The sequence below is a fragment of the Sturnira hondurensis genome, unplaced genomic scaffold, assembly GCF_014824575.4.
Source record: "Sturnira hondurensis isolate 20B ecotype Veracruz unplaced genomic scaffold, ASM1482457v3 Scaffold0006829, whole genome shotgun sequence".
Classification (NCBI taxonomy): domain Eukaryota; kingdom Metazoa; phylum Chordata; class Mammalia; order Chiroptera; family Phyllostomidae; genus Sturnira; species Sturnira hondurensis.
The window spans coordinates 976621-991924 of NW_028079460.1; the positions used below are offsets into that span (position 1 = coordinate 976621).

A 15304-nucleotide genomic window follows, 5' to 3' on the forward strand; every position below is an offset into this window, starting at 1 on the left:
AATCCTAGAAGCAGCAAAAGATAAGGGGACAGTCACCTACAAAGGACTTCCCATCAGACTGTCAGTGGATTTCTCAAAAGAGACCTTACAGGCAAGAAGGGGCTGGAAAGAAGTATTCCAAGTCATGAAATCCAAAGACCTACAGCCAAGATTGCTCTACCCAGCAAAGCTTTCATTTAGAATGGAAGGGCAGATTAAGTGCTTCTCAGATCAGATCAAATTCAAGGAGTTCATCATCACCAAGCCCTTATTATATGAAATGTTAAAGGGACTTATATAAGAAAAAGAAGATAAAAAATAGGAACAGTGAAAGGACAGCAAACTCACAGTTATCAACAACCACACCTAAAACAAAAGCAAACTAAGCAAACAGCTACATCAGGAGTGGAACCATAGAAATGGAGATCACATGGAGGGTTAGCAACAGGGGAGTGGGAGGAGGAGAAGGGGGGAGAAGGTACAGAGAATAAGTAGCATAGACGGTAGGTAGAAAATAGATGGGGGGGCGAGAATAGTATGGGAAATATAGAATCTAAAGAACTTGAGACACGTAGGCATAAACTAAAGGTGGGGCGTGGTGGAGGAAGGGTGTGCAGGGTGGAGGGGAATGAAGGGGGAAATGGGACAACTGTAATGGCATAATCAATAAAATATATTTTAAAAAGAAAACTGAAGAAATACTAGAGACAAGGGAAAGTTTAAGAGAGTGGGGGATTATAAAATAATGTGTAAGAATGAAGAACTGTTTTGTGTACAGCCATAAGCAATTAGAAAACAGAGCAGGAAAATACCCTATTTGCAACAGCAACTGAAAACAAAGAACATAGGTACATTACTAGTAAGAAGTGCTGTGAGGTCTCTATTTTTGTCTCTGTAAAAAATCTATTTTTTACTTAGGGGCTCTTCCTTAAGTAAAATACAAAATACATGAAACATTGTACATAGAACGGTGATGCCTCAGCCATCTTAAAAGTGGGCACCTTGGAGCCCTGGCTGGTGTAGCTCAGTGGATTGAGCACGGGCCTGCGAACCAGAGGATCGTGGTTCGATTCCCAGTCAGGGCACATACCTAGGTTGCAGGCCAGTTCCCGGCAGGGGACACACGATACATTGTGTCTCCTCAGCAGAGGCAACCATACATTGATATTTCTCTCCCTCTCTCCTTCCCTTCCCCTCTAAAGATAAATAAATAAAATATTAAAGAAAAAAAAAAGTGGGCACCTTGGGACCTCACACAGTTCTCCCAGTCGCCATCAGCTGCCCTGTCATATTTCCCTGAATCTCACTGATGGTCAGAAATCTCTTCCCTTCAAAGGTTATTTTAGTTTGGGGAAAAGTCAGAAGTCACAGGGCACCAAGTCTGGGCTGTAGGAGGGCTGAGTCACCTGCATGATTTGATGTTTCACCAAAAAATCTGCACAAGGCATGTTATCATGAAGCTGCCAGTCACCAGTGGCCCACAGCTGTGGCCTTCTGAATCATACAAATAGTTTCCATGGAGGAAAGTTCAAGCTTAACGCAAAATCTGATGCAAATTCATTGCTGCACTGACTAATACAGTGAAGTCCTCATTGTTCAGGAATGCTCATCCAGTCCACTCTTCTTTGCTGCCAGGTTACATGGATGTCACACAAACCATTCTCGCTATATATATATTTTTAAGACTTTTATTTATTTTTAGAGAAGAGAAGGGAGGGAGAAAGAGAGAGAAACATCAATGTGTGGTTGCCTCTCATATGGCCCCCACTGGGGACCTGGCCCGCAACCCAGGCATGTGCCCTGACTGGGAATCGAACCTGCAACCCTTCGGTTCACAGCCTGCGCTCAATCCACTGAGCTATGCCAGCCGAGGCCATTCTCGCTATATTAACAGTGGCTGGACTTTTTCAGACAGACCTGTCATACATGGGCTGTGCCTTAAGTAAAATGTTGCTGAAGAATTGAAGGAAGATGTGGGGACAACTGATAGAATCACTTAATGATCATATTTGTCTCCAGGTTAATCTTCACCCATAATGTGATCCCAAGAACACACCATTAGAATTTATTTATTTTAGAACTGAAACTTGTTTTAGAACAAGAAGACTTAGATTGTAAAGTTCACGTGAAAAATAAAGATGCAAGGATAGGAAAACCGAAAGAATAATAAAGTAACTGGCCCCAGCAGACGTTAAAATAGTGCCGTCGTGGTGTGTGGATAGCAAGGCGGCAGGTCAGTGAAACAGAATGAGGCCCCTAGGAGTAGACCGAGATGAGAATGGGGCTTCAGTGCATTAGAAAGATGAGGCTCCAGCTTGCCGGGGAAGTGACAGGTCACTCGGAGATGGCATTGAGGCTGCTGGCTGTGCGTCTGAGAGGATGCCAGCCAGGATGACCCCTTCCCTGTACCCAGACTCCACTGGATCCAGGATTTAAATATAAAGTGAATGAAATCATAAAAGCAATAGATAAAAATTAGGAACTTTTGCCCTGGCTGGAGTAACTCAGTGGATTGAGTGCGGGCCTGCACACTACACGATCGCAGTTTGATTCCCAGTCAGGGCACATGCCTGGGTTGCAGGCCAGTTCCCAGCAGGGGACTCACGAGAGGCAACCATACATTGATATTTCTCTCCTCTTCCTCTCTAAATATGAATAAATAAAATCTTTTTTAAAAAGTAGGGACTTTTTTTTAATTTTGGTGTGGCAAAAAGCCCTTACAGTCAAGACATAAAGCAGTTTTAAAGGAAAAAGAAATTGGACTGTAAGGAAAATTGGTATGTGGTCACAAAGCCCCACATAAAAGCCCCCAAAGGGAAAAGCCCTTGTGATAAACAGTGGCCCAAGGCTAATTCTTAAATATTAAATACATAGGGATTCTTTTCAAATCTAATAGAAAAATAGAGAAAAACAAAAAGAAAAAATAATGAATTATTAGGAAATGACCAGGCGCTCTTCCTTGCTTTGTCGTAAATTGCACTTCATCAGTGGACTTCAGGGGTAGTGATGTGATTTACCGGCTACATTGTAGCCAGCGGTGGAGAGCAAGCGCCCCAGAGGCTAGCAGTGCCACCTTGAGGAATGATCTCTCTCTCTCTCTCTCTCTCTCTCACACACACACACACACACACACAGTATCTGACACAAATACAGAGCTTTGCATTGCAACATAACAATGCATTTCAAGCACCAGACTTGAAATGGCGTGAAGTTCCATCATTTGTAGACTGGTTAAGTAACCCATAGCACATCGACACTGAGAAATACCAGACAGGTGTAAGAAACAGTAAGATGCATCTGTATGAAACCACCTCAGGTGTCTTCCTAATGAAAAAGCAAGGCGTAAAGTGAGGGGAGAGAGAAGTAGCATACTTACATATGCATGGAATATTTTCATGAAAGGTTAAAAATCCTGTTAATCATATTTGCTTCTAAGGAAAGAGGGGCACTTACTTTCATTGTACAAGTTATAATCTTAACTATTTGAATTTTTACTCATGGAGTAGTCCTCCAGTAAAGTAGTCCTTTTCCTTAAAGTCATTAAGGAAAACTCATAAAAATGGTATCTTGTATCTTAGTTTGTTTCGGTAATAGGCAATGTTATTCATCTATTCCTGATTGTACATTATTCATACTTCCTTTTCTGTGAACTACTTGCTCTTGTCCTTGTCCGTCTTTCCTCCGGCTTGTTCCTCCTTACTGACACATAAGAGCATTTAACATCAGTGACAACTAGCACTTGGACCCCCTCTGTCCCAGTTCAGAACAGTCAGCTGAGAGGGGCCGGATGCATTTAGAATGAGTTAGACCAGCGGGACTCTGCCCTCTGTTTAAAGCCGGCTCAGAGGAGGGGCTCGGTCTCCCTCCAGCTGCTTTTCTCCTCGCTCACAGCCTTCACACTCCCTGTCTTCAACCTCATCCTTCAGGTGGTAGGTTTACCTATTTCTTCTTTCTCTTCAGTAGTTTTCTGTAAGTTCTTTTCTGGGACTTCACGTCAGTCATTCATTCAGAACTTAAGAACTCCCTGTGAACTAGATTGAAGGTTCAGAAACCACCTGCCCCACGATGTGCTGCAGACATGTGGCCACAGCCCGGCGGCGTTGTGATGGAGGCGCTGCCCTGTGCCGTGGGGCCTGGTGCGCCGCGCGGCCGGTGTCCTGGGGAGTTGAGGAAGGTCACAGAGAGGAGGGGAAATGCTGATTTCGAAGCTACAATTTAAAAAAATATTTTGTGTATTTATTTATTTTTAGAGAGGGGACGGGAAGGAGAAAGAGTGGGAGAGAAACATCAGTGTGTGGTTGCCTTTCACATGCCCCCTACTGGGGACCTGGCCTGCTTCACAGGCCTGTGTTCAATCCACTGAGCTACACCAGCCAGGGTAAAAAGCTACAATTGTTGAACATCTAGTACACATGTTAACTTCCTTCTTACTGTGAATGATCCCGGGTCCTCTTTTTTCCCTTTTTCTCTTCTCTTCAGCAACTTCACAACTTTGATATCGAAATGCTGGAGACCTTTCCAGAGCCCCAGACTCCTCTCTGTCCAGCTGCTTACTTGTCACTTCTTCTTGGACAAACATCTCTAATAACAACATGTCCAAAGCAGAACTCTTCATTTTCGCTCCCTTAAGCCCTTCCATTCTGCGTCTTTCCCGTCTCAGGAGACGACAGCCCTGCGCGTCGTCAGGCTCTGTTTATTTCTATCCCAAATCCCTTCCTCCTCCACTGTTACCCTCTGGGTTAAGCCACTGTCTTCTCTCACATAACCCCTGGCAGTGGTGTGCTGATCCCTCTGCTTTATTCACTCAACAGATACTTGTTCGTACAGGAGCCAGATACTAATGACCATGTGAAATGTAGCTCCCACGTCGTAAAGTGTAACATACACAGCACAAAGGCTGGAGTTGCATGGTGCCATCAGTGAGGGTCTGTGTGGCCTGACTTGACTCAGTGAGGAGAGGGGAGGGGCTTCCCTGAGAAGCAAGGAAGATGAAGAGAATGTCCTGCAGACCCTTCATCACAGCACAAGGCTGTAAGGGAGGCGAGGGTGAAGGCGGGGGGTGCTAGGCACAGGCGGGAGTCCCCTCAGTGCTGTGGTGGGAGGCCTGGCACCAGGTGAGACTGGAGGGCGAGGGGCCCCCGGGGCCTGGGAAGCCTGCAGTCTTCTCCACACAAGCGGTGGGAACCCACTGAAGGGTTCTAGGTGAGGGGCCAACACTTGCCCACCTTCCCAGCATTTTTCCTACTGTGTTTTTGTACTGAATTTTGTTTCCTACTCTGAAAAAATTATTTCAGACCTTTGCCTCTTTGTTCACATTTCCCCCGAAACCCCTTCTCCTCATGCTAAACTGGTGACCTTAATTCACACTTACCTGAGAAAATAGCGATACTCGTGTGACAGGTATTTTACCTTGTCATCAGCAAGTGCCCCTCCCTGCCTGCCCGTCCTGTCTGCAGCAGCTGCAGGAAGCACCTCTCCTCTGTCCCTGTGCCCAGGGGGCCCTTGCCTCTCGTCTGCTCCTTCAGTCGCCTCTCTCCCTCGTCACCAGCGCTCCCTCTGTTGGGAAATCCCCATCAGCCTGTAGACATGGCCATGCCTGTTTTAGAGACCTTCCCTTGACCCCACATTCCCCTCCCAGTACCACCTCATCTCTCTGCTGCCCTCTCGGCCAGACCTCTCCAAAGAGTTATTTATAGTCTTTGTCTTCACTCTCTTAACTCATTCCAGGGCAGCTTCTGTCCCTAGCATTTCACTGAGAAGGCTAAGCACCAGCCATAGTGGCTAGTGAGCATTTTTGTGGTTATTGAGTATTTGAGAGGTGGCTAGTGTGAGTGAGGAACTGAATTAATGATTGCGTTGAATTTTAATTAAAGTTAATAGCCTTGCCCTGGCTGGTGTAGCTCAGTGGATTGAGCTCAGACCTGTGAACCACACGATCGCAGTTCGATTCCCACTCAGGGCACATGCTTGGGTTGCGGGCCAGTTCCCAGCAGGGGACTAGCGAGAGGCAACCATATATTGATATTTCTTTCCTTCTCCTTCTCTCCTTCCCTTTCCCTCTAAAGATAAATAAATAAATATATTTTTTTAAAAAGTTAATAGCCTTGTGTGGCTAGTGGCTACCCTATTGGACAGTGGTGCTCTAAAGGATTCTGTTTGCATAGTTCACCAGTTCCATCAGATGCATCTGTGATGTATGTTCAAACACATGGCACCATTGTGAAATTCTCAGGATCCCTCTGGCAGAGATCCTGCGTGGTTTAGCCCCCACCAGCTCTCCGGTGTCGTTCAGTCCCCTGCCCCTCTCCGTCACCGAACCTCAGCCCACTGCCCTGCAGGCACCTGCTGGCAGCAGCAGGTGAGGAGCGAAGGCCCCCAGTGCAGCAGACGAGCAAGGAAGCCCCTGTGGGTCCCCCCCCCCCCGTAAAGATCGGTTCCTGTCACCACCTGAGCTGCCAGGTCTTTGTACTGAAGCCTTGCCCATATGCACTCAGCTTAGCCACAGCAGGGTCCCCAGCCAGCAGATTAGGATCTGGTTAAAATCCAGGGCTCTTGAACTCTGGTTCGGTTGATGCCCCAGCCGTTTTGCTCCATCCTGCTCTTCTCTGTGTGTGAGACCCCTGCCAGGAAGGGAGGGGGACCCCAGCAGCACTGCCCGTCTCCCTGCTCCACTCGAGCCCTGTATGGTCAGCAGAGCTCACGTGCCCAAGGTACCCCCCTATCTCCTGATACCCATCTCAAGGCTTTCAGGAATCAAAGAGTGTCTCCACATGAAAGTTTGGCCCCTGGTCTAAGGCAGACCTTGACAATTTGACTTCTTGAGGTTAAGTCCTCTTGAGCTGATGAGGAAATGGAATCAGGTAAATCGGAGTGTGAAATGCCGGTGGTTCAAGTGGGGAGAAAGCTATTTGCTTCTCATTTCTGCTTAGGAAGAAAGTCTGTGCTGGGCATTAGTGTTTCTTTACTCCCTCTCGTACTTGCTGAAGTTCCTTTACGATAAAGACCGGCCTGGAGCCTGCAGGCAGCGGTGTCTGCTCGGGATTTGATGGCTTCATCATACGCAGTTCGCAACCTCCTTCAAATGATGGCGAGTGACACCGTTTTTCATTCACAGCGTGGTATTTTTAAACATGTTTGCATTTTAGAAGAGTAAGTTCAGGGGAAAATGTTTCATAAAGGGCAGTCCAGGTGGCATCTGAATCTAGCAGAAACCGCCTTGCAATCCCCAAGCATCCCGAGTCTGGGCAGCGCCGCCGCAGACACGGCTGTGCAAGTGGCGGGCCTCGTGCTGGCAGGACCGGCTGCCCGTCTGGCAACGCCAGCCCTTTCCTGCAGCCGCCATCAAGTTCGGGGCTTGTCTTGATCCCCTGCTTCTCATCCCAAAGGTTTGTTTACCAAGCAAAAGTCGGAGGTCGCTGGTTCCCAGCCGTCTGTGCGCACAGCAAGAAGCAAGGCAAGCAGGAGGCAGCGGACGCGGCTCTCCGTGTGCTGATTGGGGAGAACGAGAAGGCAGAGCGCATGGGTTTCACAGAGGTAACCCCAGTGACAGGGGCCGGTCTCAGAAGAACTATGCTTCTCCTCTCAAGGTCCCCAGAAGCACAGCCAGAGACAGTTAAGACGTCTACTTTTGTGCTATCTTTTTGGGGGGTCCAGCTAGCTCCCATCTGGGCGGAGTTAGCTTTTAAGTTGCTATTATGTGAATTATTCCTGGGCTTTAATATTAGCCTCCAAAACACAGAACTGGGACACTAGGTGTGAGGGAAAGACGGTTCACGGTCGTGTGAGCGCGATCTCCCCGCCCCGTCTGAGATGAGGTGGCCGTGGCCCAGGCTGGTGGCCCTGACATGGCGTCCCGTCCCCCAGCTCCCTCTCACCGGCAGCACCTTCCACGACCAGATAGCCATGCTGAGCCATCGGTGCTTCAACGCTCTCACCAACAGTTTCCAGCCCTCCTTGCTCGGCCGCAAGATCCTGGCTGCTATCATCATGAAGAAGGACTCCGAGGATCTGGGGGTTGTGGTCAGCCTGGGGACGGGTCAGTGAGGCTTGGGGGCGTGTGCCCCCTGCGCGGAGCCTGGGGCATGTCTGGCCATTCTCTCCTGGGGTCCCATGGGGGCGAGTTTAAGGAGAGGGAAAAGACCCACTTATGTTTCGGTGTGGCTACAGTGAATTCAGGGTGGGGAGTGAATTCTCATTTCCCGGGGAAGAGAGTGTAGGAGTCAGGATTGATCCATTGAGGGCATCTCTGCACTGCCTTCAAGCCCTAAGAAAAGGGTCTCCCCCGCTTCCCCCCCGCTTCCCCGTTACTTCCTTTGGAAATTGCCCGTTTACCTCCGGTGCCCTTCCAGGGAACCGCTGTGTGAAAGGAGACTCGCTGAGCCTGAAGGGGGAGACCGTGAACGACTGCCATGCGGAGATCATCTCCCGCAGGGGCTTCGTCAGGTGAGTGGGGCCCGCAGCACGGTGGCCACACCTGCTGCCAGCGGCGTGGAGGCCGGCACCCAGCGGACAGGCAGGCCGCTGCCCACAGTGTCGGCCATTTGGGCCCGGGCATGCCCACTTCTCGGCCTGCTGTTCAGTGCTCTCCCTTCCTCTGCTAACTGGGCTTCGTGCCTTCTTTAAAAAGCACAGAATGACCTCAGGGATGAGGAAGCTGTCCGTGTGGATTTCAGGATCTTTAAACTGCTGGCCTGCCAGCTTGCTCCTCCAGCTCACCTTTCCTTTATTGTGGAGGGACTTGGGGAGAAGCCACTGCCCCTGTGGTCCATGAGTCCATCTGCTCTGACCCGGAACCCCCGCACCTGCCACAGGGGGGAGCTCCTGGGAGAAGGGAAACTGGCCCTGGCTGACTGGGGTTCGGAAATGCTGAGGTGCCGCGTGCAGAGCCCCTACCACCTCTTTCTACCCAAGAAACCGTGGCAGGTCTGCAGCATTTAGGCTCTTCTCCCCTGAGGTCAGAGCGCAGAACAACTGCTCTCCCCAGAATCACACATTTTCTCAACCTTCCTTCTAGGTTTCTCTACAACGAGCTGATGAAGTACAACCCCCAGACTGCGAAGGATAGCATATTTGAACCTGCTCGGGGAGGAGAGAAGCTCCAGATAAAGAAGACCGTGTCATTTCATCTCTACATCAGGTCTGCCCCGCCTGTCGCCACCTGCGCGGCCCCGCCCCGTTGCCCTGTGGGGTGTCGGCATGCTCCCCTAGTCCCTAAGTCAGAGCCGATTCCTTGGCCCCCCTCAGCCCTGGTGTGGAATGAGCTCCACGTATAGTCTGCCCGCCTGAGTCACCTGTGACAGGCTTCAGAAAAAGTCCCTTGCTCCCACCACATGGGACAATTCTTGAGCTCAGGGAGTGGGAAACGCCTGCAGGGGCGAGTTTTAACAGCGGCCCCTATTCCACAGCACGGCCCCTTGTGGGGATGGCGCCCTCTTCGACAAGTCCTGCAGCGACCGTGCGGTGGAGAGCACAGACTCCCGCCACTACCCTGTCTTTGAGAACCCCAAACAAGGCAAGCTCCGCACCAAGGTGGAGAACGGTGAGTGGCCTGGCCTGCCTCCCCCGCTGAAGGCTGTGCAGAACCCAGGCCCCACACTGGCTCCAGGACACAGCAGCCAGGGTTTTGCCATCAGCTGCCGGGTTGGCAGGTAGCATCTTGTTCGCAGGGAGAGGGGAGGTCCGGGTAGGGGAACTGTCTGCAGGAAGATGAAGATCAAGTAGGAGGCAGAGGTAACCATGTAGAGCTCAGAGGCGAGGGCCTGGCTGCAAGTGGCGGTGAGGGAGTCAACCTCCTACAGTTGATCCTCCCGGCCCTGGGGATGGACAGGGGCGCCTCCGGAGAGGGCGGGGAGAAGAGGTGGTGCAGACCCAAGCCCTGCGGAGCAGGACGCCACGTGCCTGGCCCCTTGGGGTTTGCTGCCAGTTCTGTGCCTTGTCTGCCCACTCCTTCTCCACTGGCCTCTGATATCTCTTACTGTCTCCTCATGGCCGCTCCTGTTCCCATCTGCAGTCATCGGAGCAACCCTCACACGTGAATCAGATCATGTCACTTCCCTGTTCACAGTCCTCAAGCTGCTCTTAGGTCTTTCTCTCCAAGAGAAATGAAGAGCTTTGTCCACACAAAACTTGCACATGAAAGTTCACAGCAAGTGAACTTTCATTACTTATCATACAAAAAGTGGGAACAACTGAATGCCTTAACTGATAAATGGAGAAACCAGAAGAGATGCGTCCCTACTGTAGAGTGTTACTCAGCCTTGACAATGAATGAAGCACCCATACCTGCTACAGCGCGGGTGGGCCTTGAAAACATAAGTGGAAGAAACCAGACACAAAGGTCACATATATGGTTCCATTTATATAAAATGTTCAGAATAGGTAAAGCCATAGAAACAAAGTAAATTACAGGCCGAGAGGTGGGAGGGGTCAGGGGAGACGGGGCGCGACTGCTAACAGGTTTCTTTTGGGGACAATAAAATGCTTTAAAGTCGATCGGGGTGATGGTTGCACAACCAGGAACACACGGAAAAGTCACCGAGCTGTGTGCTGTAAGTGGGTGAGCTGTCTCACTGCAGCTGTCTCGCAGAAAAGACCAAACCGCCACCCTCTAGTGCTTTCCCACTCTCTGGCACGTCAGAGCGGACCCTGCATCGTCACCTGCCTCAGTCAGCTCCCCGAACAGCCCACCCTCTTGCTGCCTCAGGGGCTCTGCTTTTGCTGTTCTGTGTGTCTGAACACACTCGGCTGTTCCTTCTCGTCCCCCTGGCAGTTGTACCCCAAGGGTCCCCTGCTGTCCCTCAAAGCCTTTGGAGCACAGGTACCACCTAGAAGCCATGCATCTGTGTCGGTTTATTGCTTGGTGTCTGGCCCATTTCCTTTCTGTCCTCACACCTTCATGAAGGTTCTGGGAGGGTAAGGATCTTAGTTGATCACTGTGATTATCCAGCACCAAGCGCCTACTGTGTGCAGGGTGCTGCACACAGTAGGTGCTGTAGGATGTATGGAGAACAAAGGCATGAGTAGCCTGTGGCCCGAGTCTGAGGAACAAACCCTGCACTCTGGCCCAGGGGTCTGACCCAGGTCTCTCACAGGGGAAGGCACGATCCCAGTGGAGTCCAGTGACATTGTGCCTACGTGGGACGGCATTCGGCTCGGGGAGAGACTCCGAACCATGTCCTGTAGTGACAAAATCCTGCGCTGGAACGTGCTGGGCCTGCAAGGGGCGCTGTTGACCCACTTCCTACATCCCGTGTATCTCAAATCTGTCACGCTGGGTAAGGGACCTGTCTTGGGGGCCAGGACTAGCCTGTCCTGGTGCCCAGATCTCAGCAAACTGCATGCTTCGTGGCCAGGTGTTAGCACGAAGTCTTCCCTCAAAGTGTGTTTGACTCAGTCGTCAGCGATTGATTCTGCGCATCCGCTCTGTCACGCTGGGGAGACTGGTTTAGGGAGCAAGCCCAGGTGAGGTTGTGCCGGGCAGGTTTCTTTAAGATGAGTTAAAGAAGCACAGCAGCCTAAGACTGCAGTGTCTTCGCTTCCTCGACCTCCCTGGCCCTGACCTTTACCTGGAACCTTGCGCATTTTGCTCACATTTTCAACTGTTGCAGCCACAGCCACGGTTCAGCCTTCTTAACGAGGGAGCTGTTCTCCTGTCCCGACAACTCCGTTTTGTGCCCTCAGATGCCCCCCGCCCCAGCAGGCTTCTGCTCGGTATGAATTTGGTGCAAACGCAGGTGTGCACGTTTCTTTTCGGATCCAGGTTACCTTTTCAGCCAAGGGCATTTGACGCGTGCCATTTGCTGTCGTGTGACAAGAGATGGGAGTGCATTTGAGGATGGACTACGACACCCATTTATTGTCAACCACCCCAAGGTGCTCTATGTAACCCCTTCTGTTTTTCCCTTGACATTTTTCTCCTTTTCAAGTAATCTGTGTGCAGAGCAAAAATGCACAGTGTAGTCAAAGGCATCCTTAATTGGTACCCTCCAAACTTACCCTTTCCTTCTTTGGGTTGCCAACGGCTGCCCTCCTTTTGTCTTGAATTCGTCTGAATCTAGGAGTTAGTGCACCCCATGTCATAGTCACACAGAACCCTACAGAAGGGGGAAGGTCATGAGCCCTCGGTCCCTTTTCCCTCTGAGTCCCGAGTCCCTGCTTCAACACCTTTTCCCTGAGCGGTTTCTGTCTTTTTCCCGGTGCTCCTGGGACTCCTAGGTTGGCCGAGTCAGCGTATATGATTCCAAAAGGCAGTCTGGGAAGACCAAGGAGACGAGCGTCAACTGGTGTTTGGCCGACGGCTACGACCTGGAGATCCTGGATGGTACCAGGGGCACCGTGGATGGGTAAGGAGTGGGGAGCACGGGGCAACCCACAGGGATGATATGCTTGCCACTCCCCGGAGCTGCCCTCCCCACCCTGGTGTCCCTCCCTGGGCTCCCTGCCTTTTCCGGCCCCAGCTGAGTGATGAATGCCTTTTGTTTTTTCAGGCCACGGAATGAATTGTCCCGGGTCTCCAAAAAGAACATTTTTTTTCTATTTAAGAGGCTCTGTTCCTTTCGGGGCCGCAGGGATCTACTTAAACTCTCCTATGGTGAGGCCAAGAAAGCTGCCCGTGACTATGAGACAGCCAAGAACTATTTCAAAAAAAGCCTGAAGGACATGGGCTATGGGAACTGGATAAGCAAGCCCCAGGAGGAAAAGAACTTCTACCTCTGCCCAGTATAGTGGGGTCCCGCGACCCACCACAGGGCAGTGTAGGGTGGGAGGTCGGAGCACATCTCATCACGATGGACGTGGGGGCTTTTTTTCTTTCTCTTCCCCTTTTAACGGAACCACAGTTGCTGATACCGAGACCTTGGGGTTTCTGTTTGTCCTGCTTCCTTTGGGAATACCAGCCAGTTCTTTCCAGGCCCCTTTTCTCTTCCCAAGCAACAAGGCAGAGACCTGAGGGGAGAGAAAAGGGCTTCTCTCGTCTGTCCACCCAACGCGTGAGCAGTCACTGAGCACCTGCCACCCATTTCCTCTTCGGTTTGGTTTGGGTTTTTTCCCTTTCCTTTCCCTCTGTCTGCTTCCCCGACCTCTGGTGGTCTCAGTAGGTTCCAGTCAGCTCTGTGAGTCCTGTCGGGGACTGATCTCATTTGTGCTGATTTCATCTTCCATCCCCTGTGCTTTCCCTCCACCCCTCCTGCAGCTGTATTTCCCATTTTCCTCTAAGCAGGTAAAGGGGACCTAAAGAATCTGGTGAGGCAGTTAGAAGGGCAGGGGTTTGAAACTGCAGTCAGTTAATTCCTGGTGCTCAGTGTGGTTGGGATCTGCAGGTAATACTCATTGATCTTCAGATCTTGCACTTTAGCCAGCTCAGGAGGAACCCAGAGGCAGGGAAAGTGAGGGCCAGCTAGACTGGATGAGGGAATTGCCTGAGCAGCAGCTGAGGCGCCCCCTGCAGGGCTGTCCGGTCCATTTCCTGGGGAGCACAGACATGCCTTGGGATGTCACCAGGCCCTGAGCTGTCCCTCCTAAAGCATTCCTAGGAATTTGCTCTACCAGTTCAGGCATTAGGGCCTGGAGGGCAAGTCCTCCTTCCTTAAGTAAATAGGACTTAGCAAGGACAACGCAGAAACGATGTCAAGTCAGATCACTGTCCCACCAAACATATTTCTCACTACAGCGACCCCAGGGGAGGCCAGTTAACTTGTGGGTGAATTAGAGTTTAAAAGAATGCCATAACCTGTAATTGTACAGATTGAAATTCAGATATAGTTTTCCATTTACCCAAACATTTATCATGCTTTTGTTTTGCTAGATAGCTTCGGAAGGCTGTGTATGGGCAGGTCACATGCCCCAGGTCCCCCTGCCTGGTAGGGGGCGCTGCAGGGTCGACATGACAGCAGTTGTAGGGAAGGGCAGCTTGTCCTCAAATTCTGTGAGGTGCAGCCCTGGTCTCCTCCTCGAGCTAATTTCAAGGGGTCCAAGCGTCGGCCCCTCTGTGGGGTCTGGCTCTGGGCCCAAGTCTGCCTCAGAGAGGCACAGAGACCCTGCCCCCTTGTGGCCCGAGCTGGCCTCATTAGAGGACTCTTCTCTCTTCATCTGTGAACATGCTTAGCCAGCACCCTCAATGGTTCTCCCCCCCCACCGCCTGTCCCCCCTCTTCAACAGTAGGTATGTCCACATTTACACTTAGTCTTGTAGCTACTATTCCCGAAAACTGACCAAGTGAGAAACCCAAGTTTTATTAACACACTAAGGGTGTCTTTGCAAAACATTCAAGTGTCCCAAAGAGCTTGTAGGGAAACAGTGCCTGTCCTCCAGAGCGGAGGGAGCCTGCCTGCCTGCCCACAGCCTGTGCTTCTGCTGAAGGCACGGTAGTCAGTCCTGCCTCAGAGGCTCGGGCTGGAGTGTGTCCCCCACTGGTTCCTCAGGATGTTGCCTCCTCTGGTCCATCTCGGGCACTAGAATCTCTGGCTTAGCTCTTTAACCAGGAGCACAGGGCTCTCAAAAGACCAGAGACCCCACTCACCCCAGGGTCTTATCTAGCAACCTTGCAGTGTTTGGTTTCTGCTGTAGGAAGAAAGCAAGGCACCCTGAACCCCCTGTGTCTGCTGGAAGCAAGCCTGTGTCAGGCCCTGCACGGCCGTACCGGCGCCCACCCCCATGCCCCTCAGTCACAGGACAGGAGGCAGAGCCCGTGCCTAAACTGTTCTCTTCACTTTCTTGTCCACTCTTTGTTTTTAATAAGCAGGACCCCCTTCTGCCCCTCCTCCCACCTTTTTTTAAATGATCTTTGTAGTTGATTTGTCTGAACTGTGGCTATTGTGCATTCTTTGAGTAATCACTTGTAAAAATTGTCGCTGCTTGAAGCTACTTCCTTTACTCACTTCAAAGGGATTTCGCTGGTTTTGGGGGTCTCAGCAGAGACTCCCAAGAGCAGAATAGGGGAGAGCCCCACGGGGACTTGGGTGCCCGATGGCTGCAGTCAGGTTTCGATTCCGCTTTGTGTGCCCCCCTGATTACAGTGACTAACCGTATACATTCCTCCTGAATAAAAGATCTGAATTGGTAGAAAGCCTCATGTTCTGGTTTCTTGGGGAGGTGAAAGTCGGGGGAGAGGGCCACCCTCTGCCTGCAGGAAAGTGCCATTTCATCGGCCTGTCTGGGAGGTGAGCTTGTGTCTGGGTGGGGTGAACTATGTCTGGTTCTCAAAGACTTCACAGGCAAGATTTCAAGGCCCAGGGGAGGAAAATGTCCCTTGAGAACTGTATCACCGATCACACACAGAATTCCCCTCCTTGGTGGTGGCGGTTCTACACCCCGCCCACACGCCCGCTCT

The 15304-nt window shown here is 51.0% G+C and overlaps 1 protein-coding gene across 5 annotated transcripts in view; it reads left to right on the forward strand.

The window, feature by feature from the left end:
- Window positions 1–15036, forward strand: part of ADAR (adenosine deaminase RNA specific) — a 47058-nt gene extending 32022 nt beyond the window's left edge. For 4 of the 5 annotated variants that reach the window (XM_037050643.1, XM_037050639.1, XM_037050640.1 and 1 more), the window contains 9 exons: window positions 7365–7590; window positions 7843–8014; window positions 8328–8421; window positions 8993–9115; window positions 9384–9517; window positions 11070–11252; window positions 11738–11850; window positions 12193–12320; window positions 12465–15036. In XM_037050643.1, coding sequence (XP_036906538.1) covers window positions 7365–7590; window positions 7843–8014; window positions 8328–8421; window positions 8993–9115; window positions 9384–9517; window positions 11070–11252; window positions 11738–11850; window positions 12193–12320; window positions 12465–12702 — 1411 coding nt within the window. In that variant the 3' untranslated portion in view covers window positions 12703–15036. The remainder of the gene's footprint in view (window positions 1–7364; window positions 7591–7842; window positions 8015–8327; window positions 8422–8992; window positions 9116–9383; window positions 9518–11069; window positions 11253–11737; window positions 11851–12192; window positions 12321–12464) is intronic. The other variant, XM_037050641.1, reaches the window with a different exon arrangement.
- The last annotated feature ends 268 nt before the right edge of the window (window positions 15037–15304 follow it).